This window comes from Nyctibius grandis, chromosome 33, assembly GCF_013368605.1.
Source record: "Nyctibius grandis isolate bNycGra1 chromosome 33, bNycGra1.pri, whole genome shotgun sequence".
In the NCBI taxonomy this organism is placed as follows: Eukaryota; Metazoa; Chordata; class Aves; order Nyctibiiformes; family Nyctibiidae; genus Nyctibius; species Nyctibius grandis.
Window position 1 is genome coordinate 3,886,163 of NC_090690.1, and position 27,654 is coordinate 3,913,816.

The following is a 27,654-nucleotide window of genomic DNA, read 5'->3' on the forward strand; positions in this document are numbered from 1 at the left end:
GAGCGGCTGCTTGGGGAGTTTTGGGGGGAAAAGGGGCGAAATTGGCCCATTCTTGTTGCAACGGGACAGGGGGGCCTGGGCTGTGGGGGCTGCTGGGACTACATCTCCCAGCAGCCCCCGCGGCATCCCACGTGACGACGGCGGACCAATAGGGGGCCGCGCTCCTGGGACAGGAGGTGACATCACGACGTCGAGGAGGATGCCGGGAGGCGGGGCGCGGGGCGGCCTCCCGCGTTCTCCGCCCCCCACGGCCCTCGTCGGCGGGGTGTGACGTCACTACGACGCCACGGATATGACGTCAGCGCTGCGCACGCGCGCGGAGCGGGTGAGGCGTTGCTGAGGGCGGGAGGAGGCCCCGCGGCCTGGTCGTGAGGGGAACCGGGGCCTGGTCGTGAGGTGAGCGGGGCTGAGGGGAGGCCCCGCTCCGGGTACCCGGCCCCGCCGCGCCCTGTATCCCGTGGAGGTGCCCGCTGAGGGCCTGGGACGGGCTCAAACCCCCCCCCAGAGCACCGGGAGCCGCTTTTCGGCGTCCCGCGCGTCTCGTCACCTTCAGGCGCTCGGTGCCGATGTCTCCGTGAGCCGCCGCGGCTCCGCCAGCCACAATAAACGTCCCTTTCCCCTCTGCCCGGTGTCTCCGTCTCTCGCCCTGGCGCGAAGTCTCGGCTGCGTGTGGCTCTCGGGGCGGTGCCTGGGTTTTGTGCCGGGAAGGGGGTTTTGGTGGTGCCGGGGAGCAGCGGGCGGGGGCAGAGGGCTCTCCGGGGGGGTCGAGGGGAGCCGGGCAGCCCCCCCAGCTCTGCCCATCGTGAGGGGTCTCTGGGCACAGAAGGGGAGCAGTGCTGGGAGCTTCAGAGCCAGCGGCACCTCCCCGCACCAGGGTGCCCTCCCTCGCTCCTCGGCCACCACCGTGGTGTAAAATCACCCCGTTTCTGTCCCGTCCCCCTGGGGTTCTCTCTCTCCCATCATCTCAGAATGTGATTTCCCCATCGGGGTGGCTCAGAGGGGCTTTGGCAGCTCACGGTGTCCCCCGCCCCCCCGTCCCCTGGCGAGGGCAGACCAGTTACATCCACATCCTTTATTTAACTTGTGTTTTTCCAAGCCTCTGTCAGGAGACCCCCACAGGGGAAAATGTCTCTTCTGAGCCCTGCATCCCTGCTGTCCCTCCCCAGGCCATTAACTCACGCCCCCCCCACCCCTTCTCTGCCCCTCCAGGTTGCCCAGGGGATGGAGCCGGCGTCGGTGAGGACCAAAGTCCCCCCGTTCCTGTCCGACCTGGGGAAGGCCACGCTGCGGGGCATCCGGAAATGTCCCTGCTGCGGCACTTACAACGGCACGCGAGGCCTGAGCTGCAAGAACAAGAACTGCGGCACCGTCTTCCGCCACGGCACGCGCAAGCAGCCCGGCGTCGACGCCGTCAGGATCGTCACCGGCTCCGACTCGCAGGTGTATTCGGTGCGGCAGAGGGAGCGGGGGCCGGATCAGCGGTGTTTTGTGGAGCTGGGGGTGTCGGAGACGGCCATCGAGACGGCGGAGGGGACCGTCATCACGCAGCTCAGCTCCGGCCGCTGCCACGTGCCCTCGTGCCTGAAAGCGGCCGCGCAAGACGTGGCGGAGAACCGGTGCCAGCACGTCCGGCTGGCCCTGACCTGCCAGACCGAGGCCACCCCGCTCGCCCTGAAGAGCTCGGTGCTCCACGCCATGCCGGCTTCACCCGAAACCAAACAGACCCTGTGGCAGCTGGCCACCGAGCCCACGGGACCCTTGGTGCAGCGGGTCACCAAGAACGTCCTGGTGGTGAAGTGCAAGGCCAGCCAGAGGCACGGCCTGGGCTACCTGCACGCCTCCGTCGCCCCGAAGGCGAGCGCGAGGGCGCTGGGGGAGCACAGGTTCTCCTGCTCCTGCCAGGCGCCGAAGCCCGGCAAGGGCGGCTCGGCCGAGGAGGAGCCGTCACCATCGCCGTCACCGCGCTGCATCCACTTCTTCGCCTGCCTCTGCGCCTTCGCCAGCGACGAGAGCCTGGCGCAGGAGTTTGCCGACATCCTCGCCTGCGACGCCGGCGGTAGGTGATGGCCGGGAGGGTTGCGTGGAGGGGCCATGTGGGGCTGATGTCACTCATCTCCCTCCCTGACAGCTGGGCCAGGGGCCAGAGCCGCCCCCACCCACCTGCTCCCCATCAGCCCTTCGTTAGCTGGGGCTTAATTTCCTGCCCCCTCCCTCTGCAAGCAGAGTACTCGGTGGGGAGTGATTCCTCCTGGGTTGTAGCTCTCTATTGGCTCATGGGAGCAGAGTGGGGGGTTCCCCTGTGCTCCCCTTAGGAGCTGGGGGGTTCCCTGTGCTTCCCCCTAGGAGCTGGGGGGTCAGAACCTGCTGGGCTTCGCTGCTGTGGGTGCCCGGGGTGAGTCGGGGTCCCCTTGGGAGCTGGGTGTCCTCTTTCCTTGGGGCCAGAGCTGGGGGAAGCCCAGCTCGTTGTGATCCCCTCCATGGCATTAGCCTGTGGGGTTCAGCCCCCCGGGGGATTGTGCACCCCAGTAGCCACCCCTGGGTCCTCTCACCCTGTCTTTAGGTGTAAACCTACCCCGAGGAGAGCAACCAGGGTGAGGGGAGTGGATTAAAATCACCACTCGCCTTCACGTTCTCCCCCAGGAGTGTGTCTGTAGGGCCAGGAGGGTTTGGGGTTTCTCTGGGAATGTTTGGGGTGTGCTGGGCGTCTGAGGGGACACTGCTGGTGTGGGGAGGAGGATGTGAGACCCCCCCGTGTCCCCACAGCGTAGTTGAGATGCTTTTAAGGACAGAGGCTTGTTTTTGCAGGTCTACAAGGCAACGTGGTTCCACGGCCAGTCGGCGGCCCCGAATCCCCGGGCCCGGCCGGGGGGGCAGGTGCTGCCCAGCCCAGGAAGAGGAGAAAGGCTGCGATGGCGGGTGAGTGTCTGCGGGGGCTCGGCGGGACGGGGCCCACGTGGGCTGGCAGCCGGCCTGGTGCCGGCAGGAGGTTTTGGGGGGCTCTGGGTGCTGGGTGGGTCTTTTGGTGATGATGATGAGTGATGTTGGGCACTGACGCTCTCCCCAACGACCCCTCAGGGGCACAGGCGACCAGCCCTCTCCTGGCTCCTGACCCGGCTCGCAGCCACCCCAGGAGGAGCAGCCTGAAGCCACCGGCTGTCGCCTCCTCGCCGAGAAGCCCAGGTAAGCCCTGGCCACGCGGGGAGAGGGCAGTGGGCATGTGTGTCACGGCTGGTGTCCCCGAGCAGAGGGCTGTGGGTTTGTGGGTGCTGGTGGGTGATGTTTGGAGAGGGAAGGGTCAGCCCCGTGCCATGAAAACCTGTGGGTTCCCCCGAGCCCTTTGGAGGCAGCTGCTGTCTGCGCTGGTTCTGCTCTGTGCCAGGGTAGGAGCCTTTGGTGCTGTTGTTCCTCTGGGCTTTAGTTTTAGCCTAGAAAGTGGTCCCAGTCTCTTGTTTTTTCCCCTTTCCCCCCAAGACAGAGAGCACTCAGCTCACCCCGCAGCCCGTGCCGGCTCACTGTGCTGCTGCAAGTGCCCTGGGAGCACGCAGGGAGTTGCGTCTGCGCTGCTGGGGAGAGTCATGGGGGTGAAACGGGGCGTGCTGGGCTGGAGCTGGGCACAGAGGGGCTGCGCCTGGGGGGCTCCGTGTTGCTCTTGGTCTGTTTCGGTTGTGGTTTTGGTTATTTATTTCTCCTGCCCGTCAAAGTTGGCACTTACTTTGCTTGTGTGCCAACATGGATTCTGATTTTGATTTTTGATTCTGATTTTGCTCCCCTCTCCCTCGCAGGCTGTACCCCGCTGCTGGACGAGTCCCAGGTGACCTTCTCCTTCCAGGACTGGCTGGCCAGCGTCACCGAGCGCATCCATCAGACCATGCATTACCAGTTTGAGGGTAAGGCTGTGGGGAGCACCTGGGGAGAGCCTTCAGGCATCTCTTCCACTCCACTCTCTTCTTCCTCCCTCTCTCTTCTTCCTCCCTCTCTCTTCTTCCTCCCTCTCTCTTCTTCCTCCCTCTCTCTTCTTCCTCCCTCTCTCTTCTTCCTCCCTCTCTCTTCTTCCTCCCTCTCTCTTCTTCCTCCCTCTCTCTTCTTCCTCCCTCTCTCTTCCATGTCACTCTGCACACTCTCTACCTTGGTTAAGCTCTTTGCACCATTAAATAACCAGTAATCCCAAGGGAGGTGAGCACTTTGCCCAGCTTAGAGAAAATGTTATTTTACCCTGGGAATTTTCTATCATTGATTTTGATTTGTTCCCTGAACATGGACTTGATGCTCCTCAGCAGCCTGGGGCTGTATTTGTGCCAGCGAAGGGGGGAATTACCCCAGAAGTGACTGATGCTTCAACTGGAGCTGCTGGGGCTGCGCAGAGAAGGTGAAGCCAGGCGAGATGCCTGACTTAGCTCCTGGGGCTGGCTGGAGCGCTCCGCCGTCCTCCTCAGCCTCCCCATGTGCCCCAAAGTCCAGGCTCTGCTCAGAGGAGGGGCTGAGGTGCTCCCTGTGCACATACAGTGAGGGGGGGACTTGAAATATGTGGGTGGGAGCTACTGTCCTCTGCCCCAGTGAGCAGCACAGGACTTGTGCAGGCAGCAGGGCCCATCCCTGGCCCCTTGTACAGCCAGAGGCAGCAGCTTGTACTAAGTAAGTAAGTGTGTAAAAATCATTGTTGGGGCTGGACTTTATAAGTCTCTTGGCTGCTGGGGGGCTGTGCTCACCCAAAGAGAGGGGTACCCCCCCAAAAAAGTGCCTCAAAGGGAGCAGCACTTCCCCCACAACATGAGCACTGTCAGTTTGTCACTAAGACATGCATCTCTCACTGTCCTGCTGCTGTCCCTGGGAGGCCTCATTCCATGCAGGAAGCACACAGGGGGACACTGCTGAGAGCAAGAGCCTGGGGTGCTCAGTGCATGCTTGGACTTGGTTCATGCTTGGAGTCAACTCAATGTCTCACAGGCCTTCCCCACTCAGCAAAGTGATTGATTGTGTTGTGCTTAAAGACAGTTCTGGTGTCACCACCCCTCACCCCAGCTTAGCAAACTGTGACCAAGAGCCTCACCAGGCTCAGCCCCCATTGCACCCCCAGGACAAAGCAAACAGGAACACACGAGAACAAGTGCAGTGCAGGAGGGGCTGGATGGATCTCTCAGAGCCAGGGCTGTTACCTGGGGCAGAGACAGCCCAGGGCAGTCCCCACTCAGCAAGTTCATACAATATCTCAAGGTATCATCAAGAATATCTCAGTATCAAGTCAAGTCCCACACCCCCAAGACAAGGTATTAAGTGTTTTGCTCTCTAGCAGAAGGGAACACAGCCAGCCCCAGCTCTGCTGGGCCCCAAGGGGCACAAAGTGAGACACCAGACTCTGAATTCAGCAAAGTACTTTACTGTGAGGGCAGGTACAGCCAGCTCCTGCAGGCTCTAATGGTAAAGATACTCCAGGCTTGAGCAGGGTACAAAACAACTCACCCCCCAAGCACTGCCCCCCCTCTCCCTTGCCCTCATCCCATGTCTTTTGTTCACATAGGCAAGCCAGAGCCGCTGGTGTTCCACATCCCTCAGGCTTTCTTCGATGCACTGCAGCAGAGGATCTCCAGCGGGAGCACAAAGAAGAGGCTGCCCAACTCCACCACAGGTAGGATACAAACACCCTTGGTACCTGGGAAGGCCAGTGCAGAGAGGTGAAGGCAGCAGCAACAAGAAAAGATCTCTAACAACTCAACTAGTTTCCAGCAGCTTTTCCCCTCACTGCAGCTGAGTGGAAAGCAGAGGAGCTGTTTGGGTGACATGAGTTAGCCTGGAGAAGAGGAGGCTCAGAGGTGCCCTTAGTGCAGTCTACAACTACCTGAAGGGAGGTTGTAGTGAAGTGGGAGTCAGCCTCTTCTCCCAGGCAACCAGCGATAGGACAAGAGGACACAGCCTCAAGCTTGGCCAGGGGAGGGTCAGGTTGGACATTAGGAAGCATTTCTTCTCAGCAAGGGTCATTAGCCATTGGAAGGGGCTGCCCAGGGAGGTGGTGGAGTCACCATCTCTGGAGGGGTTTAAGAAAAGCCTGGCCATGGCACTTAGTGCTCTGGTCGAGTTGCCATGGTGGTGTCAGGGCAATGGTTGGACTTGATGATCCCAGAGGGCTCTTCCAACCTCATTGATCCTGTGAGTTAAGTGGGATGCCCAGCCTAGCTGCAGGCTCAGGGCCTGACCCCAGGCACCAGCTCTGTGTTCAGCAGAGCTCAGGAGCAGCACAAACACCCCAGCCCTGGCAGCAGCTGGGCTCCCAGCAGGAACCTCCTTCCTTAAGTGCTGCCTCTAAGCGCAGGGAACTGCACAGCACAGGGTGCTGCTTCACCCTCTCTCTAACTTAAGTGTGGAGGGTAAAGCCAGGCTTAAGCATGCATCAGGTCAGGCTTAAGCTCATACTCAGAGCTCTCTGCAAAGTTAAGTGCATGACAGCAGTGCTGCAAGAGCACAAGTCACCACCTCCACTGCAGCAAAGCCTCGGGACCCCCAGCACCAGCTCTACATGTGGTACCAGCACAGAGACCAAGCTGCTCTCTCCAGCTTGGTGCTGGTTCAGACTCACCTTGCTAGGAGCTGCTGCCAGAATCCTGGAAAGAGCCAAAGTCCTCAAGCTGAAGCACCTACAAGAGAAAGGGGAGCAGTGAAGGAAGCAGCAGCAGCACAGTGACCCCTCTCCCCCCTCACCGCCCTCTTCCCTTGCACAGCCTTTGTCCGCAGGGACGCCCTCCCCCTGGGCACCTTCTCCAAGTACACCTGGCACATCACCAGCCTCCTGCAGGTCAAGCAGATCTTCGACACGCCCCAGGTAAAGGCAGAGGCAGTCCCCCACCCTCCCTCAGCCCCCCAGCCCCTCACCCCAGCCCCCCCCATTTGCCAGCAGCTGCCCCTGGAGCTGAGCCGCAGCTTTGTCCAGCGCCGGGACGGGACCTACGAGCCCTTCAGGTGCCCCAAGGTGGAGGTGGAGCCCCTGGCCGAGGCCCTGGGCTACCCCGAGAAGCAGCCAGCCCTACAGCCCCTGGAGCTCAGGACCTTCCTCACAGTGGGTGAGTGGGGCAGCCCCAGGTGGCCACCAGCAGGATTGGACCAACAGGCAGCAGCTGGCTCAGCCCCGTTGTGAGCTGTAGGGGGGGACCTGACTCCCCCTCCTGGCCCAGCAGTTCTTCTACATGCTGCCTTGTTCCTACTTGGGCCTGGAGGGTCCCAGCAAGAAGAGCCCCCTCCTGTGGGGGTCCAGTGCCAAGGAGCTTGGTGCCTGGGAGCCACCTCCAAACCAAAACCCCCCCCCTCATCCTTACCCCCAACCCAGGGGGCCCTAGTGCTAAGGGCCCCCCCCTCAGACCCCCACCCAGGGGAGCCCTGAAACCTAAAGGGACCCCTCTAGACCCCCACCCACAGGGTGGGACACCCCCCCCAGGGGGTGGGACACCCCTGAGGGGTGGTCCCTCCCCCCAGGGGTGGGGCAGACCCCCACCCCCTGTCACAGCCACAGCTCGATGGTGTTGCCCAGCCCTCCCACCCAAAAAAAATAATCTCATGTGGGAGATAGCCTCTGGCCCATTGTCCCCTACCCAGCAATGAAAAATGCCCAAATACTCACCACAGAGTGATCCTCCTCCTCCCAGGGGTTGGTGGTCGTTGTCCTCTTCATTAACCCCTTCCTGACCAGGCACCTACAAAAAAACCACAATTAAACACACAAATTACACACTGTATCATCATTAACCCTTTCCTGCCCACCCAGCCCACCAAGAAAAAAGACTCACCAGGAACTGCAGCTTCACCCTCATTAACCCCTTGCAGCCCAGGCACCTGAAAAATAACACATTAAGTTAAACACACTCTAATCACACCCTGCCAGGGGGGCAGAGGTGCTGTGCCCCCTTATACAGCCCCCCCCAAGTACCAAAACCCCTAAAGACTCACCATTAACTGCTTCCTCATCCTCCTTGTTAACCCTTTCCTGCCCAAGGACCTGAAAAATAAAACACATTAAGTTAAACACACTCTCATCACAGCCCCCCCAAGGACTCACCATCAACTGCTGCCTCATCCTTGTGAACCATTTTCCTGTCCAGGCACCTACAAAAAAAAAACAGTTAAACTCACACCACCACAGCCCCCACCCAAAACAAGAGCCCCCTTTTATACTTACCCCCCAGCAGCTCCTGCTCCAGTCTCTTCCTCATTAACCCTTTCCTGGACAGGCACCTACAAAAAACAAAACAGAGACCATTAAACACCCACATTGTACCCACCCAAACACAAGAAGCCACTTGGCACACTCACCCCCACTGGCTGCTGCTCCATCCTCCTCTTCCTCATTAACCCTTGCCAGCCCAGGCACCTGAAAAAAAAAACAAACACACACAAATGGGGGGCCCTGCCCTCACCCTCCCTCTCTCTCTCTATCCCCCAGGAAACGCCACCGACCCCGCTCCCTTCACCATCGAGTGGATCCCAAACATCCTCCCCTGCGCCCGCATCGGCGAGCTCAGGCTCACCTTCCGCTACGGCCGCCGGCCCCGCGGCCCCCCCGGGGCTGCCACCGCACCCGCCTGCACGGACAAACACCCCCAGGGAACCACACAATAAACCTCCCCGAGCACCCTCTGACTCCCTGCTCTGGGCAAAGGGGGGGGCTGCAACCAGGAGCTGGGGGGGACCAGGGACCACCCCCAAAGAAGCTGGGCAGGGGAAACAAAGGGCACCCCAGAAACCCCCAAGGGGGCAGTTCCCCAACATCTCACCTCTCGCTCCATCCTCTTGCACAGCCAGGACACAAACCTGCAGGGCTGAAACAGAAACACAAGAGCTGCTGGGGGGGTACAGCCAGGACCCCCCCAAAGCAGCACTGGGGCTCAGGGAGTCCTGTCAGGACCCCCAGGGCATCGCCTGCTGCCTAGGGACAAGGCAAGGGGTGCCACAAACTACCCACACCAGGGCACGGGGGTCCCAGCACTCACCATCAGGGGGACTCCAGGGGGGTCACTCCCTCTGGAACAGGAGAGAACAGGCACAGCATCCACCTGCAAAGACACACACCAGCAAAAACCTCCCAGTAGCTCCCATTTGGCACTCCAGGAGCCCCAAGGAGCCCCCAGTTAAGATCCCAGTTAGCTCCTAGCAGGCCCTCCAAGGAGATCCAAGTTAAGCTTCCAGTTAGCTCTAGCAGACCCTCCAAGGAGCCCCCAGTTAGTTCCCAGTAGGCTCTCTGAGGAGCCCCCAGTTAAGACCCCAGTTAGCTGCTAGCTGACCCTCCAAGGAGCCCCCAGTTAAGCTCCCAGTTAGCTCCTAGCAGGCCCTCCAAGGAGCCCCCAGTTAGCTCCCACTAGGCTCTCCAAGGAGCCCCCAGTTAAGCTCCCAGTTAGCTCCTAGCAGGCCCTCCAAGAAGCTCCCAGTTAGCTCTGAGGAGCTGCTAGTTATTCTCTCAGTTAGCTCGTAGCATACCCTCCAAGGACCCCCCAGTTAAGTTCCCAGTTAGCCCTCCAAGGAGCCCCCAGTAAGCACTGAAGGGCTCCCTCCAGCCCCCACTCTCTCCCAGTAAGCACTGAGGAGCTCCCATGAGCCCCCAGTAGCTCCCAGTAGCCCCCAGGGAGGTTTAAGAGCCCCCGGGATTGGGCTGTGCCCAGGCCCCCGATGGGGCACAGCTGTGCCGGGGGGGGGCCCAGCCCCCCAGCAGCTGGGGGTCATCCCTTCGTTAGCACAGCTGGTTCGTTAGTGCCGGCCCCGGCCCCCAGGCACCCTTGGAGGGGGGTCGGGGAATGGGGCTGGGGTCGGTCCCTCCAGTGTCCCCAGTGTCCCCCACACCCAGTGCCCCCCACATCCAGGCCCCACACAGGGACACAGCCCTCCACCGCCTGCCCCGGCGCGGGGCCCTCCGCGGGCTGCATGTCCATCTCGATCTGTCCCACCGTGGGCCCGGCTCCCCCAGTGTTCCCAGTATCCCCCCCCATTGCCCCCCAGTACCCCCCATTCCTCCATCGCGGCCTCCGGCCCGCCAGGGGGCGCCACCACCGCGGCCCCGCCCCGTGCCAAGATGGCGGCGCTGGCGGCTGCGCGCGCGCTGGGGGTGAGGGACGGGGACGCGGGGGGGGATCGTGGTTATGGGGGACCCTGAGCGTGGGGACAGCGGGTGTGGGGGGCACCGGGGGATCGGGGGGGGGGCTGTGGGCGTGGGGGGGCTGTGGGGACACGGGGTGTGGGGGAGTATGGGGGGCACTGGGGACACTGGTATAGGGGACACGGGGTGTGGGGCGCACTGAGGACACTGGTTATAGGGGACACTGGGCATGGGGGGCACTGGGGACATTGGTTTTAGTGGACACTGGGCATGGGGGGCACTGGGGATATTGGTTTTAGGGGACACTGGGCATGGGGGGCACCGGGGACACTGGTTGTAGGGGACACTGGGTATGGGGGGCACTGGGGACATTGGTTTTAGTGGACACTGGGCATGGGGGGCACTGGGGACATTGGTTTTAGTGGACACTGGGCATGGGGGGCACCGGGGACACTGGTTGTAGGGGACACTGGGTATGGGGGGCACTGGGGACACTGGGTGTAGGGGACACTGGGTGTGGGGGGCACTGGGGACACTGGGTATGGGGGACACGGGGGGTGGGGGACACCGGGTATGGGGGGCACTAGGGACACTGGGTATAGGGGACACTGGGTGTGGGGGGCACTGGGGACACTGGGTATAGGGGACGCTGGGTATGGGGGGCACAGGGGACACTGGGTATGGGGGATGCCAGGAGTGAGCGACACGGGGGGCACCAGGTATAGGGGACACCAGGCTTGGGGGTCACCGGGCATGAGTGACACTGGGGACACTTGATTTAGGAGACACCAGGCTTAGGGGATGCAGGGTCTGGGGGTTCTGGGGACACCGAGTATAGGGGGCACCAGGGACACTGGATATAGGGGACAGCTGCTGTGGGGGGGCTCTGGGGACACTGGGTATGGGGGACACCAGATATGGGGGTCACTGGCTCTGGGGGGCACTGGGGACACTGGGTATGGGGGGCACAGGTGGCAGGAGGCTGCAGGGACACTGCTGGGGGGGGCGGCAGCGATGGTGGAGTCATGGCAGGGAGGGCTCCAGGCATGGGGGACACTGGGGACACTGGGCATGGGGGGCACCGGGGGCCACCCCCCGCTGCCGTGGGGTGCCCGCTGTCCCTCCCCTGTCCCCAGGCAGTGCCCCGAGGCTGCCCCGTCCCCACCGCCCCCCGGCACCTCCACACCACCCCCGCCTGCCTCAAGGTAAGCCCCGGGGGGGTCCCCCTGTGCCCCCTCTCCCCTGGGGTCACCCCCACTGATGCCACCGTCCCCACAGACGCGGGCGGCGCGGGTGCGCGTGGGCAAAGGGGACAAGCCGGTGACCTACGAGCAGGCGCACGCCCCCCACTACATCGCCCACCGCAAGGGCTGGCTGTCCCTGCACACCGGTGGGTCACCCCGGGGGCACCCGTGGGCACCGTGGGGACGTGTGGGGCATGGGGACATCCATGGGCATCGTGGGTATGGGGACGTGTGGGGCATGGGGGTGTCACGGGGATGGGCCGTGGGGTGTTGTGGGGACAGGGATGTGTGGGGTGGGGACATGGGCATCGTGGGGACGTGAGGGGCTCATGGGCACGGCGAGGATGGGGCACAGAGGGTCAAGGCCATGTGGGGCACGAGGGCGCTGTGGGGATGGGCCATGGGGCATGGTGGGGACGGGGACATATGGGGGGCATGGGTATGGTGGGGATGGGGACATGTGGGGCGCACTGGTGTCATGGGGAGGGGGCACGTGGGTATGGTGTGGACAGGGACGTGGGGCATGTGGGCACTGTGGGGACAGCTGTGTGGGGCACATGGGCATCACAGGGATGGCACACGCAGGGACAGGGACACGTGGGGCATGAGGGCACTGTGGGGACAGGCCATGGGGCATGGGGACATGTGGGGTGCGTGGGTACAGTGGGGACAGGGACACGTGGGGCACATGGGCATTGTAGGGACAGGGATGTGGGGCACATGGGCATGGTGGGGACAGGATGTGGGGTGCATGGGCATGGTGGGGACATGTGGGGCACATGGGTATCATGGGGGTGGCCCGTGGGCACGGCGGGGTGTCCGTGGGTGGCAGCGGCGCCGTGTCCCCGCAGGGAACCTGTCGGGCGAGGCGGGCGCGGCGGAGCGGGCGCTGGAGGACGCCTTCCTGCGGCGCTTCCTGGCGGGCACCTTCCCGGGCGCGCTGGCCGCCGGGCCCGTGCTCAAGCGCCGCGGGAACCTGCTGGTGGTGAGCGCGGTGCTGGTGCCGCGGGCGCTGCCCCCCACCAAGCTGCTCTTCCTGGGGGGCTACGCCGAGACCCTCCTGGGCCACTTCTACCGGTGCCCCGTGCGCCTCGAGCTGCAGACGCTGCCCGCGCCCCCCGTCTACAAGTACCTGTAGGGCCCCATGCGGGCAATAAACGGGCGCTGTGCCCACCCTGCGCTGCTGGGAGTGAGGGGGGGCACCACGGGGCAGGGGGGCACCGCAGGGCTGGGGGGGCACCGTGGGGCTGGGGGGCGCCGCAGGGCTGGGGGGGGGGGACTGGCACCGCGGTGGGCCTGTGTGCCATGGGGCAACGGCCCTGGGATGGCACTGAGCCCCACGGGGCTCTGTCCCGGTGTGCCCGTGTGCCCCACAACATCCCTGTGCCCCCCATGTCCCTGTCCCCACAACATCCTTGTGCCCCATGGGGCTCCATCCTGGTGTGCCCATGTGCCCCCTGATGTCCCTGTCCCCACAACATCCCTGTGCCCCCCATGTCCCTGTCCCCATGATGTCCACGTGCCCCATGAGGCTCCATCCCTGTGTGCCCCCCGTGTCCCTGTCCCCATGATGTCCCTGTACCCCACAGGGCCCTGTCCCATGTACCCCCCATGTCCTTGTGTCCCCTCGATGTCCCCGTGCCCCATGGAGCCCTGTCCCTGTGTGCCCCCCATATCCCTGTCCCCATACCCCATATGTCCCTGTCCCCATGACGCCTGTGTGCCCCACATGATCCTGTCACCCCAGTGCCCTCTGCCCTGTCCCCATGATGTTCAAGAGCCCCACACATCCCTGTCCCCCCTGATGCCAATGTGCCCGACGTGTCCCTGTCCCCACAGTGTCCATGTGCCCTGTCCCCATGATGCCCCATGTGCTGCTGTCCCCCCCCCCAGTGCCTGTGTGCCCCACATGGCCCCATGCCCACCATGCCCTTTGGCTGGTCCCCATGGTGCCCTCATGCCCCCCGTGACCCTGTCCCTGTGTGCCCCACGTGTCCCTGTCCCCATGGTGCCCATGTGCCCTACAAGTCCGCATCCCCTCGATGCCTCTGTGCCCCACATGTCCCCATCCCCGGAGTGCCCATGTGCCCCACAGGGCTCTGTCCCCACCGTCCCCTCATGCCCCATACGTCCCCATCCCCGTGGTGCCCGCGTGCCCTGTCCCCGTGTCCCTCCCTTTCTCGACAAGGTGCCCCCCTGCCCCTCCCCATCCCCTCCCAGTTAAACCCAGTCCCGGCTCTGAGAAAACCAGTTTAAATACGACAGCGGTAGAAAATAGGGGGGGGCGTTGGGGGGCAGCGGGGCTCAGCGCCGCCTGGGGACCGTGCCCTTGTCCCTGTCCCCAAAGTGGGGGTTGCTGAGGACCAGCCCCGTGCCCAGCTCTACCGTGGCCACCCTCTTCCCCGGGGCGTCCCCCGCCGTGTCCCCCGCCGGCACCCGCGGGCTGGGTCCTGCGGGGACAAGAGGGGGGCAGTGCCAGGCTGGCACCGTTGGAGGGGGACATTGGGGACATTGGGGACAGGGTCTTACCGATGTAGCTGAGGAGGACGGGGAGGAAGAGGAGGCCGTGTGCCAGCCCCACCAGCGTGATGATGAGGTTGAGGCGGAAGAAGAAGATCTGGATGAGCTGGGCCTTGGCGAAGGCCAGCACCACGATGCCAGGCAGGTTGGTCATGGCCACCCCGGCCACCACCTGTGCCACCACGGGGTTGGTGATGGCCATGTCACCTCCCTTCCCCAAGGAGGAGCCTGCTTGGCCGTCACCTCCCCCCCCGCCACCCCGTGCCCACCTTGCTGCCCATATTGATGATGGCATCGGCGGCACGTGCCACCCGGGTGGGCTGGGCGCTGTGGGCGAAGGCGCAGGTGAGGTGGGACACGAACTCCACCGAGATGCCCACGGCCTGCGGGGACGGGGCTGTCACCCGGCGGCGCCCACGGGCGCTCCTCCGGGCCGGCACGGCGGGGGGCCCACGGCAGGTGGGTGCCCGCCCCACGCTTGGGCACCCTGTTTGCCCTATGACCCTGTGCCACCTCCTGTGTCCCACATCCTTCTGCCACCTCCTGTACCCCCAAAGCCACCCCATGTGCCACCCTACTTACCCCAAATCCACGTGCCACCCCCACATGCCCCATATCCCTGTGCCACCCCCACGTGCCCCAGGTCCCTGTGCCACCCCACGTGCCCCTCTGCCATCCCATGTCCCAGCCCCTGTGCCACCCTGCGCGCCCCAGGCTGCTCCGTCCCCATGTCACCCTGCGCGTCCCAGGTCCTTCTGCCACCTCCCGTATCCTCCGGCCACCCCACGTGCCACCCCATGTACCCCAAGTCCCCGTGCCACACCATGTGCTTCGGGTCCCCGTGCCATCCCATGTGCCCAAGGTCCCCATGCCACCCGCAAGTCCCCATACCACCCCACATGCCCCAAATCCCCGTGCCACACCACGTCCCTGAGGTCCCTGTGCCACCCCACGTACCCCAGCTCCCAGTGCCACCCCACACACCCCAAATCCCTGTGCCACCCCACATGCATCAGGTCCCTGTGCCACCCCACGCGCCCCAGGTCCCAGTGCCACCCCATGCACAAGGTCCCCGTGCCACCCCCCCTGCCCCGCACCGCGACGAGGTTGATGAGGGACACGGCGTTGTAGGGCACGTCCCAGAGGGCCATGGCGCCCACGGTGTCCACCAGGATCATGGCGATGGTGAGGGTGGTGGCGGCGCTGGAGCGCAGGTCCATGCCCAGCAGCAGGAAGGAGACGCCGAAGGTGGGCACCAGGCACAGGGCCAGCGTGGTGATGCCCTCGGCCACCACCGTCACGTACTGCTCGTAGTACACGTAGGTCACCCTGCACGGAGCGGCACCGCCGTGCTGGCACCCGGCACGGGCACCGGGCACTGGGCACCCACAGCACCCAGACTGGGCACCCTGACCCCCAACGAGGGCACTGGGGCACCCACAGCACCCAGACTGGGCACCCTGACCCCCAACGAGGGCACTGGGGCACCCACAGCACCCAGACTGGGCACCCTGACCCCCAACGAGGGCACTGGGGCACCCACAGCACCCCAGACTCGGCATCCTGACCTGGCACCCACACCAACCCCATCCCTGAACTGGGCACCCAGTTAAGCCCCAGCAAGGCACTGGGGTGCACACACTGACCCTGGCCGGGCAACTCTAACTGGGGCACCCACTTCTCACCCCCAACAAGGGCACTGGGGCACTCACAGCACCCAGACTGGGCACCCTGACCCAGACACCCACTTCTGACCCCTAACTGGGGCACCCACAGCACCCCAGCCCTGAACTGGGCACCCAGTTAACCCCCAGCAAGGCACTGGGGTGCCCACACTGACCGTGTCTGGGCACCCCTAACAGAGGCACCCACTTCTTACCCCCAACAAGGGCACTGGGGCACCCGCAGCACCCAGACTGGGCACCCTGACCCCCAACGAGGGCACTGGGGCACCCACAGCACCCAGACTGGGCTCCCTGACCCAGACACCCACTTCTGACCCCTAACTGGGGCACCCACAGCACCCCAGCCCTGAACTGGGCACCCAGTTAACCCCCAGCAAGGCACTGGGGTGCCCACACTGACCGTGTCTGGGCACCCCTAACAGAGGCACCCACTTCTTACCCCCAACAAGGGCACTGGGGCACCCGCAGCACCCAGACTGGGCACCCTGACCCCCAACGAGGGCACTGGGGCACCCCCAGCACCCAGACTGGGCACCCTGACCCCCAACACCCAGACTGGGCACCCTGACCCCCAACAAGGGCACTGGGGCACCCACAGCACCCAGACTGGGCACCCTGACCCCCAATGAGGGCACTGGGGTGCCCACAGCACCCAGACTGGGCACCCTGACCCCCAACAAGGGCACTGGGGCACCCACAGCACCCCAGACTCGGCATCCTGACCTGGCACCCACACCAACCCCATCCCTGAACTGGTCACCCAGTTAAGCCCCAGCAAGGCACTGGGGTGCACACACTGACCCTGGCCGGGCACCTCTAACTGGGGCACCCACTTCTCACCCCCAACAAGGGCACTGGGGCACTCACAGCACCCAGACTGGGCACCCTGACCCCCAACGAGGGCACTGGGGCACTCACAGCACCCAGACTGGGCACCCTGACCCCCAACGAGGGCACTGGGGCACCCACAGCACCCAGACTGGGCTCCCTGACCCCTGACTGGGCCACCCACACCGACCCCAGCCCTGAACTGGGCACGCACTTCTCACCCCCAACAAGGGCACTGGGGCATCCCGGGCTGGGCACCCACACTGACCCCCAACTAGGGCACCCCCAGCACCCCACGCTGAGCACCCCGACCCCCGGGCGGGCGCTTACGTGTAGGGGAAGACCCTGAAGTCGGGGTGGGTGCCAGGCACGCGGCGCAGGGTGCGGGTGATCTCCTCGGCCAGGGCGCGGGCCGCCCGCAGCGCCGCCGTGTACTCCTGGGAGGTGCGCAGCGGGCGCTGGTACGCCATGAAGCGGGAGGCTGCGGGGGGCGGGTGAGGAGGGGGGTCAGCCGGGCACTCTTGGGTGCCCCCCACCCAACCCCGCCCACCCCGCACTCACCCAGGATGGTGCCGTTGGCGTCCATGCTCACCGCCGTGTCGTAGGCACCCAGACCCCTGTGGGGAGGGGGCAAGGGGTGAGGGGGCACCCAGTGCCGTGGGGAGGGGGCACCCAACATACATCCAGTCACCTCCACAGTGGACAACTTAATGTGCACCCAATGGCCACCATGGTGGGCACCCAATGTACACCCAATGAGCACCATGGTGGGCACCCATCGTACACTCAATGGCCACCATGGTGTAGACCTCATGTGCCCCCAATGGCCACCACGATGGACACCCAACATACGCTCAATGGCCACCACGGTGTAGACCTCGTGTGCCCCCAACGGCCACCACGGTGGGCACCCAACGTACACTCAATGGCCACCACAGTGTAGACCTCGTGTGCCCCCAACGGCCACCACGGTGGGCACCCAACATACACTCAATGGCCACCACAGTGTAGACCTCATGCGCCCCCAACAGCCACCGTGGTGGGCACTCAACGTACACTCAATGGCCACCACAGTGTAGACCTCATGTGCCCCCAACAGCCACCGTGGTGGGCACCAACATACAGTCAATGGCCACCACAGTGTAGACCTCATGTGCACTCAACAGCCACCGTGGTGGGCACCCATCGTACACCCAATGAGCACCATGGTGGGCACCCATCATACATCCAACAGCCACCACGGTGTAGACCTCAGGTGCACCCAACGGCCACCATGGGTGCTGGGGGGGGCACCCAGTGGGTGCTCATGTGCCCACATTGATGTCCATGTGTACGTACGTCCCCATGTGCATGTGTGTGCCCCCCATGTACATGTGTTGCCCCCCCATTGCTGGTGCTGTGCCCCCCGGGTGGCACCTACCCCTTGGCACACTGCAGGTTGGGGCGGTCGTGGAGGAACCAGGGCAGGAACCACTCGAACTCCTCCACCGTCGGGCGCCGCGTGGTGTTCAGGCACTGCCCGCCGAGGCAGCTGGGGTCACCTGCCGGCACGGCCATGCTCAGCACCCCGGGGGCACCCAACGGCACCACGGGGGCACCCAACGGGCACCATGGCAGGCACCCAGTAGACCCCCCAAGGGACACTACAACAGGCACCCAATGGACACCGTGGCACACAACCAGTAGACCCCATGGCACCCCAGCAGGCACCCAATGGCATTTGATGGGCACCCAATGGCACTCAGTGGGATCCCAGTGGTCTCCCAATGGGAGTCATGCTGGGCAGCCAATGGGCACCATCACAGGCACCCAGTAGACATCTAATGAACACCTAATGGGATCCCAGTGGGCACCCCATGGGCATCATGGTGTCCACCCAATAGGCACCATGATGGATACCCAACATACATCCAGAGACCTCCACAGTGGACACCTTAGGTGCACCCAACGGCCACCATGGTGGGCACTCAACGTACACTCAATGGGCACCATGGTGGGCACCAAACCTACACCCAGTGAGCACAACGATGGACACCCAACAGCCACTGTAGTGTAGCCCTCATGTGCCCCCAATGGCCACCATGATGGACACCCAATGTACACTCAATGGCTACCATGGTGTAGACCTCATGTGCCCCCAACAGCCATCATGGTGGGCACCCAATGTACACCCAATGGGCACCATGATGGACACCCAACATACACTCAATGGCCACCACAGTGTAGACCCCATGGGCACCCAATGACCACCATGGTGGGCACCCAACGTGTACCCAGTGAGCACCATGGTGGGCAGCCAACCTAAACCCAACAGCCTCTATGGTGTAGACTTCATGTGTACCCAAATGGCCACCATGGTGGGCACCCAACGTAGACCCAAGAGCCACCACGGTGTAGACTTCATGTGCCCCCAATGGCCACCGCACCCAACGTAGCCACCATGCTGTAGACCTCTTGTGCCCCCCACCACCCCCCACGGCGTGCCCCCAGCGCCCACTCACTGCTGGTGGAAGGACAGAACTCCCCGGTGAGGTTGCCGGACTGGTGGACGCGGCAGCAGCGCGTGGTGGGGTTGAGCCAGTCCAGGAAATCATCCACCCAGGAGGTGGCCGGGATGGCGAGGTAGGACCTGGGCAGAGACAAGGCTGGCAGGAGCCTGGTGAGACCCCCCCCCACCCACCCTGTGTCCCCTCCACCCCACTCACACGTTGGGGAAGCGCGTGGCGTACTGGATGGTGTGGGTGAGGGAGTCGGCGGCGCAGCCGGCGCTGGAGCAGATGCCGTTGGTGCCGGCCGCCGAGGAGAAGTTGTAGCCACCGGTGGTGACAAAGTAGGTGGGCACCCCCACGGCCAGGTACCGGTTCAGGGCCGCGAAGTACTGCAGCATGTAGGAGTCCTGGGGGGCACCCACCACCCGTCAGCCCTGGGGAGCCACCCACCCGTGGCACCCACAGCGTCCTGGGGGTCCCCAGGTGGGTCTCACCATCCCCATGTGTCCCTCACCGTCCCCAAGTGTCGCTGGAGAGGGCCGTGCCCCTGCCAAGGGCATCACCCCGAGTGTGCCTATATGGGGCTGTCAGTGCCATGGTGGCCGTGCCCATATGGGGCCATCAGTGTCGTGGTGGCCATGCCCATATGGACCATGCCAGCTCCATGCTGGCCCTATATGGGCTATGCTGTCCCCAGAGGGGCCACCCCACCCCTTGCATCCCCATATGGGGCCACACCACCCCTGTGCTGGCCCTATACTGTCCCCATGTGTCCCTGTAGGGACCACACCACCCCTGTGCGTCCTTACATCCCTATATGGGGCCATGCCAGCCCCATATGGGGCCATGCTGTCACCGTGCTGGCCCTATCCAGGGCCATACTGTCCCCACGCGTCCCCGTATGGGGCCACATCGCCCCTGCACGTCCCCACGTGGGGCCATCCCCGTGCCGTGCCCGTACGGGGCCGTACTGTCCCCAGGCAGCCCTATAGAGGCCATACCACCCCCATACAGCCCCGCTGTCCCCACGTGCCCCCACCTCGGGCAGGGCGAGCTCCTGGTCCAGCCCCACGGGCACCTTCAACGCCAGGTAGAGCCCGGCGCAGGCGAGGAAGAGGAAGAGCAGCACCTGCCGGGGGCACCCCCCGTCAGGGCACCCCGGGACCCTCCCAGGACCCCCCTGGGACCCCCCCCGGGACCCCTCAGCCCCCCAAATCCCCTCACGACACCTCTACGTCCCCCCAAACCTCCTGCACCCCTCCAGAGCCCCCCATGTCCCCAGTCCCCCCCCTCCCAGGACCCCCAACATTCCCCCCTGACCTCCAGGACCCCCCAACCCCCCCATGTCCCCCCCAGCCCCTCAAAGCCCCCCAGCAAACCCCCCAGGCCCCCCCAGACCCCCCCCCAGGACCCCCTAGACCCCCCCTACACCCCACATCTCCCGCCTGGCCTCCAGGACCCCCCAACTCCCAGGGCCCCCCAGCCCCCCAAAGCCCCCCCAAAGCCCCTAATGCTCCCCCCCAAACCCCCCAGGACCCCCTAGACCCCCCCTACACCCCACATCCCCCCTGACCCCTAGAAACTTCCACACCCCAAGAGCCCCCCAAGCCCCCCAAAGCCCCCCCAAACCCCCTAATGGCACCCCCAGCCCCCCAAACCCCCAAGGCCCCCCCAAAGCCCCCCCAGCCCCCCCTCACCACCACGGGCCGTGCCAGGCGGTGCAGCAGCAGGGGGGCACAGCAGTGGCGCAGCAGCGGGCGCAGCAGCCGGGCCCCCGGCCCCCCCGGGCCCCCCTTGCCCCCCCCGCAGCAGCAGCACACGTCAAAGCGGGCGGCCTGCGGGGAACGGTGGGGTGGGCACAGGGCTGGCATGGCAACCCCCCACCTGCCAGGGGTGCCCCCTGCCCACCCTGGCCACCCCATGCCCACGGGCACCCCGTGCCCACCCTGGGGACCCTCATACCCACGGACACCCCATACTCACCCTGGGAACCCCACACCCACCCTGGGCACCCTAATTTCCATGGGCACCCCATGCCCACCCCATTGCCCACCTTGGGCACCCTCATGTCCACAAGCACCCTGCGCCCACCCTCATATCCACGGGCACCCCATGCCCATCCTGGGCACCCTCATACTCATGGGAACCCCACGCCCACCCCGGGCACCCCACGCCCACCGTGGGCACCCTTATACCCACAGGCACCCCATGCCCACCCTGGGGACCCCATGCCCACCCTATGCCCACCCTGGTCACCCTCATACCCATGGGTATCCCATGCCCACCTTCATGCCCACAGGCACACCACAACCACCTTGGGCACCTCATGCCCACCCTGGCCACCCCATACCAACCCTGGGTCCATTTGGACACCCTCCCACCCACAGCTCCCCAGTGCCCACCCTGTGCCCATCCTCATACCCATGGGTACCCCACAACCACCTTGGGCACCTCATACCCACCCCATGCCCACCCTGGGTCCACATGGGCACCCTCCCACCCCAGTGGCCCCCCCCGGTGCCCCCCCTGGTCACCCTCATGCCCACAGGCACCCCACGACCACCTTGGGCACCTCATACCCACCCCATGCCCACCCCATACCCACCCTGGGTCCACCTGGGCACCCTCCCACCCACTGCCCCCCCGGTGCTGTACCTCCTGGCGCCGGGCATCAAGTGCCACCAGGGCGACAAACCCCGAGAGCTGGAGGAGGAGGTCGAAGGCGATGGCCAGGGCGGCCGTGAGGGCGAAGGTGCGGACGGCGGGCATGGAGGAGAGGGCACCTGCAGGCACCGCCACCGGGGACCCCGTCAGCGGGCACCCCCCACACCCACGGGGCGCACCCTGCCTGCTGCCTGTGCCACGTCCTCGTGCTTCCGTGTCCCTGGGTCCCCTCCCTGTGGCCTTATGCCCACCCTATGCCCTCTGAGTCCCCCATGTCTCTGTGCCCCCCTTGCCCCCCATGTCCCTGTGACCTCCCTGTGCCCCCTGTGTCCCTGTGCCCCCCATATCCCCCATGTCCCTGTGCCAAGCCTGTGCCCACCCTGTGCCCCCTGACCTCCTGTGCCCTCTCTGTACCCCCATGTCCCTGTGCCAAGCCTGTGCCTCCCATGTGTCTGTGCCCACCCTGTGCCCCCTGACCCCCTGTGCCCTCTCTGTACCCCCATGTCCCTGTGCCTCCCATGTCCATCTACCCCCCCGTGTCCTCATGCCCCTGTTCCCCCCATGTCCCCCTGAGCCCCCCTGTGCCCACCCCGTGCCCCGCCATGTCCCTGTGCCCATGTCCCTGTTGCCCCCTGTATCCCCTGTGCCCCTCATGTCTCCCCATGCCCTCCATGTCCCTGTGCCCACCCCATGTCCCTGTGCCCCCACGTCCCTATTGCCCTCTCTGTACCCCCCCATGTCCTGTGCCCCCCCGCGCCCCTCATGTCGCCCTGTACCACTCATGCCCCCCATGTCCCCCGTGTCCCCGTGCCCCGCTCACCCAGGAGGAAGCAGATGACCTCGGAGAGGCTGCACAGCAGCATGCTGGGTGCCACCTGTGCCAGCACCCGCCCCACGTGCTGCTCCCGCGTCTCGCCCGGCTCCCGCTGCGACTGCTGCTGTGCGGGGCGGTGAGGAGGGGGCGCCCCATGGGGATACCCCTGCACCCATGGGTGCCCCGTGCCCTTGCACCCGTGGGGATGCCACCACCCAAGGGTGCCCACCTGCCCCATGGGGACCCCCACGTCCCCAAGGTGCCCCCGTGCCCCATGAGGACCCTGTCTCCAAGGTATCCCAGTGCCCCCACGCCCCATCGGGACCCCATGCCCATAGGTGCTCCTGTGCCCCATGGGGACCCTGTCCCTAAGATGTCCCCATGGCCACCTGCCCCATAGGGACCCCCATGCCCCCAAGGTGCTCCTGTGCCCCACAGGGACCCTGTCCCCAAGGTGTCCCCGTACCCCACAGGGACCTTATCCCCCAGGTGTCCCCATGCCCACCTGCCCCATGGGGACACCCACGTCCCCACCCCACAGGGCCCCCTGTGCCCCCCCAGTACCCCCCCACGCCCCCAGACCTGGTACTCCTGCACGAAGATGAAGATGTTGTCCGCCCCCACGGCGAGGACGAGGAAGGGCACGACCTCGAGGATGATGAGGGACGAAGGCAACCCCAGCAAGGCCAACAACCCCATGGAGGCGAAGACGGCGCCCAGCACCACCCCGATCCCCCCCAGCGCCAGCGTCACCTTCGCCTCCACCTGCGATGGAGAACAGCCACCAACGGGGCACCTTAGGATGGTGGCATCACCGTAGGGTGGTGGCATCACCCTGAGGATGCTGGCATCACCCTGAGGGTGGTGGCATCACCTTAGAGTGGTGGTATCACCCTGAGGATGCTGGCATCACCCTGAGGATGCCGGCATCACCCCGAGGGTCGTGGCATCACCCTGAGGATGCTGGCATCACCCTGAGGGTGGTGGCATCACCCCAGGGTGGTGGCATCACCCTGAGGATGCCGGCATCACCCCAGGGTGGTGGTATCACCCTGAGGATGCTGGCATCACCCTGAGGATGCCGGCATCACCCCAGGGTGGTGGCATCACCCCGAGGGTGGTGGCATCACTCCCTGTCCCCCTTGGCACGTACCAGGACGCGGCGCCACGCCGTGTACTCGCCCAGCGCCAGGGCGATGTAGGCGAAGACCACGAGGTAGCTGACGGCGAAGACAGGGATGTCCTCGCCCGTGGTGCGGTTGATCTCGTCCTCCAGCGAGCGCTGCCAGGGAGGACATGGGTGACACAGTGTGGGGGACACCCCCTGGGGTGCCCACCCCCCCGCCCCGACCCAGCACCTCGGCCATGAAGGTGACGGAGAGGTTGGGGCCGTGGGTGCGCTGGAAGTCGCCCACCACCTCGAGGAAGCGGCTCTCCCAGCTCAGCACCCACTCGCGGCGCGGGTCGCCGGCAGGGAAGTTGTTGAGGGAGTAGGTGACGATGAGCGCCTCGGCCTCCGTGTACTCGGAGCCTGCGGGGACGGCGGCGGGCGTGAGCCCCCGGGGGACATCCCCGGGGTGACGTTAGCCCCTGGGTGACAGCATCCCCTGGGTGACATCCCTGGGGTGACGTTAGCCCCGGGGTGATGTTAGCCCCTGGGTGTCATCATCCCCTGGATGACAGCAACCCCTGGGTGACATCCCCTGGGTGTCGTCATCCCCTGGGTGACATCCCTGGGGTGATGTTAGCCCCTGGGTGACACCATTCCCTGGGTGACACCATTCCCTGGGTGTCATCATCCCCTGGGTAACAGCATCCACTGGGTGATGTTATCCCTGGGGTGACATTATCCCCTGGGTGACATCCCCTGGGTGACAGCATCCTCTGGGTGACATCCCCTGGGTGATATTACCCCCCGGGTGACATTATCCTCTGGGTGCCGTTACCCCCCGGGTGCCACCCCCGGTGCCACCCGCCCGTACCGGGGTAGCCGCCGAGGGCGATGTAGGGGAACACGGGCCCGCCGTACTGGGCCATGCAGCTCAGCTCCAGCGCCGTGATGTCCTTGAAGGAGAGCGGGGAGCTGGGGGGGGGCACGGTGTCGCGTCAGCAGGGGCTGCGCCCGCCCCACAGCCCCCCCGGCACCCTGCCATGCCCAGCACCCTATGGGCATCACCCTGACCCCACAACAGCCCAGCACCCTGTGGGCACCGTGCCGTGCCCAGCACCCCACAGATATCACCCCAACCCCACAGCCCAGCATCCCATGGGCACCCTGCTGTGTCCAGCACCGTGTGGGCAGCACCCTGACCCCATGGGCACCCTGCCATGCCCAGCACCCTGCGGGCAGCACCCTGACCCCACAACAGCCCAGCACCTCATGGGAACCATGCCATGCCCAGCACCCTGCAGGCATCACCCCAACTCCATGGGCACCGTGCCATGATGGGCACCCCACAGATAGCACCCCGACCCCACATCCCACCACCCCGCACCCACCCCCCTCCCACCCCGTCCCCGGCGAGCGGCACCCACTTGACGCAGTAGATGAGGTGGTCGCGCCAGTCGGCGGTGCCCGTCCTCTTGCCGTCGCTCTGCAGGGCCGTCATGGCGAGGCGGGTGCCGTTGTTCTGGAAGTACTGGGTGACGCTGTTGACGCAGCAGTCGCCCAGCGCGGGCTCGGCGGGGTTCAGCGGCGCGTAGCAGACGTCGCTCAGCGTCACCTCCCTGCCCGCCACCCAGGCCGTGGTGTTGCCCAGCCGCTCCTGCAGCTCCAGCAGGGCCCGCAGCACCTCGGCCGACAGCACCCCGCTGAAATTCTTGGCACCCAACACCACCGACTCGTAGCCGGAGCCGGGCCGCCCCGGCGCCGTCACGATCACCTGGTTGGTGCGGAAAAAAGGCCCGAAGTGTTGGTCGTAAAAAGCTTTTTCTTGCCGGGCCCGGCTGCCCGGCGCCGACCACAGCTCCACAGGGTCCGTGGTAAGGCGGAGGGTGACCAAACCGGCCGACAACCCCCCCGCCACCGCCGCCGCCACCACCAGCACCGCCACGGGGTGCCCGGCCACCAGCGTGCCCCACCGGCGGAACACCCTGGCCAGGACGCCGTGGCCGGCGCCGCGGTTGGCGGCACCCAGGCGCGCCGAGCAGCTGGTAGGCTGCGCCGGCGTGGCGGCCTCCCGGGAGCGCCGGCACAGCGAGGCGCCGACGAAGATGGCGGCAAGGAGGGCGAAGAGCAGCCCGCAGAGCACCAAAGCGCCGTCGGCATTGCCCAAGCGGAAGGGAGGCGGCGGGTCGGGGGGCGCCGACACCGGCGGGCAGGATTCGGCGCAGTCCTGGCACGAGCAAGGCTGCTCCTCGGCGCTCAGGGCCTGGTCGCAGCGCCAGGCCCGGGCACTCAGCGGCACGACGGCGTCACCGGTTTCGGTGCCGTTGGGGACCAGCTGGAAGTCGATCTGCAGCGGGGCCAGGCCGTTGTTTTTATCCCCTTGGAAATCCAGCCAGCGCTGGGTGGTGCAGAGGCGGGCGCCGTAGCGGCCGCACATGGTGTCGATGGCGTAGCCGCCGGTGGCCGGCAAGCGGACGCCTCGGCACGAAGCGAAGGCAGCGTCGGCGTAATCCTGATGGTAAAAACTTTGGTACTCGAGGACGGCGAGCTGGGGTGTGCCCTGCGCCGAGGTGCGGTTGGCGACGCGGGTGACGTTGGTGAAGAGGCTCTGGTCGGGGCTGCAGGTGTTGCTGCAGTAAAGGTTGGCGAAGTTCCTGGCGCACGCCGGGCAGCGGGAGAGGACGGTGCCCGACAGAGCCACGCTGAGCTGGAGGGCACCCAGCTGGGCCAAGGTGCAGCAAACCCGCGTCGTCTCATTGTCCCCCCGCACCAGCTCGGGGCACACGGTGCGGAGCAGCCGCAGCAACGTGCCCGTGGCCACCCGCGCCGGCGTGTTGGAGAGGCACGGCACGTTGGAGGGCACCAGCGAGACGTTGACCTCGGGGTTGCGGCCGCACTCGCCGTAGAAGGAGCAGTAACCGGCGCGGTGGATGGGCGTCAGTGTCGGCGCGGCCTGCGGCGGGTGGGACGGGTGGGCAGCACCCTGGGGTGCCACCCCCAGCCCCTCTGATCCGTGGTGGCATCTCCCCGGCTCTGCCACCCCCAGCCCCTCCAACCCGTGGTGGCATCCCCCCGGCTGTGCCACCCCCAGCCCCTCCAAACCTCACTTTGCCACCCTGGCACCCCTCCGGCTCGGCCCCATCACCTACCAGCGCCAGGAGGGTGCCCAGCACTGCGCCGGCCAGCGCGGCGGAGCCCGGCATCTTGGGCTAAAGGGTGCCGCCGGCGTCGCCCGGCCCCTATAAGACCCGGCACCCCCTGGGCGGTCGCTTGCCCGCTGCCGGTGAGGTCTGGCCTGACGGCACCGAAGCCAATCAGCCCTCGGCGGGGCTGTAAAGCCCTTGTGATCATTAACCCCGATCGATGGCAGCGCCAGCCAGGAGGTGGGGGGCACCGCGGGGAGGTGGGGGGCACCCTCTGGGTGTGAAGGTGGGAAAGGGGGAGGTTTGGGCACCCCGGGGGGTGTCGTGGGTGGAGAAGGAAGCGGAGAGGCCGCACCGGCCATGGGGGACTCATCCTGCCAGCCTGGCACTGGGGACACAGGCACTGCAGCAGTGCCATGGCGGTGCCACGGCGGTGCCAGGCCACCGGGAGCGAGGGGGAAGAGAAACCAGCCGCCTCCCCGCGCCGCGTGGGCAGCAAAACCTCCGCCGTTACCGAGGCTGTGACCGAAACCGATACCAAAGCTGTGCCCGCCTGGGGGGCACCAGTGCCAGAGCCCCGTGCCCCAGTGCTGGGAAGGGTTCAGGGCCGGCGGGCGGCCTTGGACTAGAGCTGTGGCCCCTCGATAAGACACCGTCGCCCCGATAAGACGCTGTAACCCCGATAAAACACCGTCACCCCAATAAAACACCGTCACCCCGATAAGATGCCTTGGCGCACGACACGGGCACCCCGACGGGTAACGCCCGTCTCACACGCCACGCAGCAGGGCTGGGCAAACCCCAGCACCCCAGTGCCACCCGCGGCACGGTGCCAGCCCCGGGGCCAGCTGTGCCAAGCCGCCCGGCTCACGGCCATGTCAGCAGAGGGGTGGCGAGGCGCCTGAGGTGACCCGAGCCCCCCAAAGCTGGCACTGCCACCCCCCCCACGCCGTGTCCTTGCCCCGGTTTATGGCCCCTCCACGGCCTTGGCCTCGATAACGGGGAGGCGATAACGCCCTGGCACCTTTGCCCGGCATCAGCGGGAGACGCCGATTCCCACCTCCGCGTCGCCAACCTTCCCCCCGTCACGTAG

The 27,654-nt window shown here is 65.6% G+C and overlaps 3 protein-coding genes across 10 annotated transcripts; 2 read left to right on the top strand and 1 right to left on the bottom strand.

Moving 5' to 3' along the window:
* The first annotated feature begins 201 nt into the window (after positions 1-201).
* C33H2orf42 (chromosome 33 C2orf42 homolog) lies at positions 202-9,237 on the top strand. 8 transcript variants are annotated; one of them, XM_068421433.1, is made up of 9 exons: positions 202-396; positions 1,210-2,056; positions 2,806-2,916; positions 3,076-3,180; positions 3,783-3,887; positions 5,516-5,623; positions 6,724-6,811; positions 6,920-7,049; positions 8,423-9,237. In XM_068421433.1, the coding sequence occupies exons 2-9, from the start codon at positions 1,222-1,224 to the stop codon at positions 9,128-9,130; spliced, it is 2,190 nt and encodes a 729-aa protein (XP_068277534.1). In that variant the 5' UTR covers positions 202-396; positions 1,210-1,221; the 3' UTR covers positions 9,131-9,237. The 8 variants fall into 8 exon arrangements, with proteins under 8 accessions (XP_068277534.1, XP_068277537.1, XP_068277538.1 ...); XM_068421436.1 differs by having other exon boundaries at positions 6,711-6,811; positions 6,884-7,049; positions 8,423-8,611; XM_068421437.1 differs by having other exon boundaries at positions 6,711-6,811; positions 6,887-7,049; positions 8,423-8,611.
* Positions 9,238-10,006: 769 nt separating this feature from the next.
* MRPS24 (mitochondrial ribosomal protein S24) lies at positions 10,007-12,489 on the top strand. The gene is made up of 4 exons (XM_068421526.1): positions 10,007-10,075; positions 11,203-11,271; positions 11,345-11,456; positions 12,162-12,489. Exons 1-4 carry the CDS (start codon positions 10,043-10,045, stop codon positions 12,446-12,448), a joined length of 501 nt encoding a protein of 166 aa, XP_068277627.1. The 5' UTR covers positions 10,007-10,042; the 3' UTR covers positions 12,449-12,489.
* A 1,125-nt stretch (positions 12,490-13,614) lies between these two features.
* On the bottom strand, positions 13,615-26,621 carry NPC1L1 (NPC1 like intracellular cholesterol transporter 1). The gene is made up of 19 exons (XM_068421298.1): positions 26,568-26,621; positions 24,846-26,371; positions 24,293-24,393; positions 23,669-23,841; positions 23,464-23,592; positions 22,893-23,075; positions 22,317-22,434; positions 21,488-21,615; positions 20,530-20,667; positions 19,872-19,961; positions 19,049-19,239; positions 18,845-18,972; positions 17,764-17,884; positions 16,905-16,960; positions 16,674-16,824; positions 14,928-15,159; positions 14,100-14,213; positions 13,840-14,002; positions 13,615-13,760 (listed from the first exon to the last, which is right to left on the bottom strand). The coding sequence occupies exons 1-19, from the start codon at positions 26,619-26,621 to the stop codon at positions 13,615-13,617; spliced, it is 3,942 nt and encodes a 1,313-aa protein (XP_068277399.1).
* Between the last annotated feature and the right edge of the window lie 1,033 nt (positions 26,622-27,654).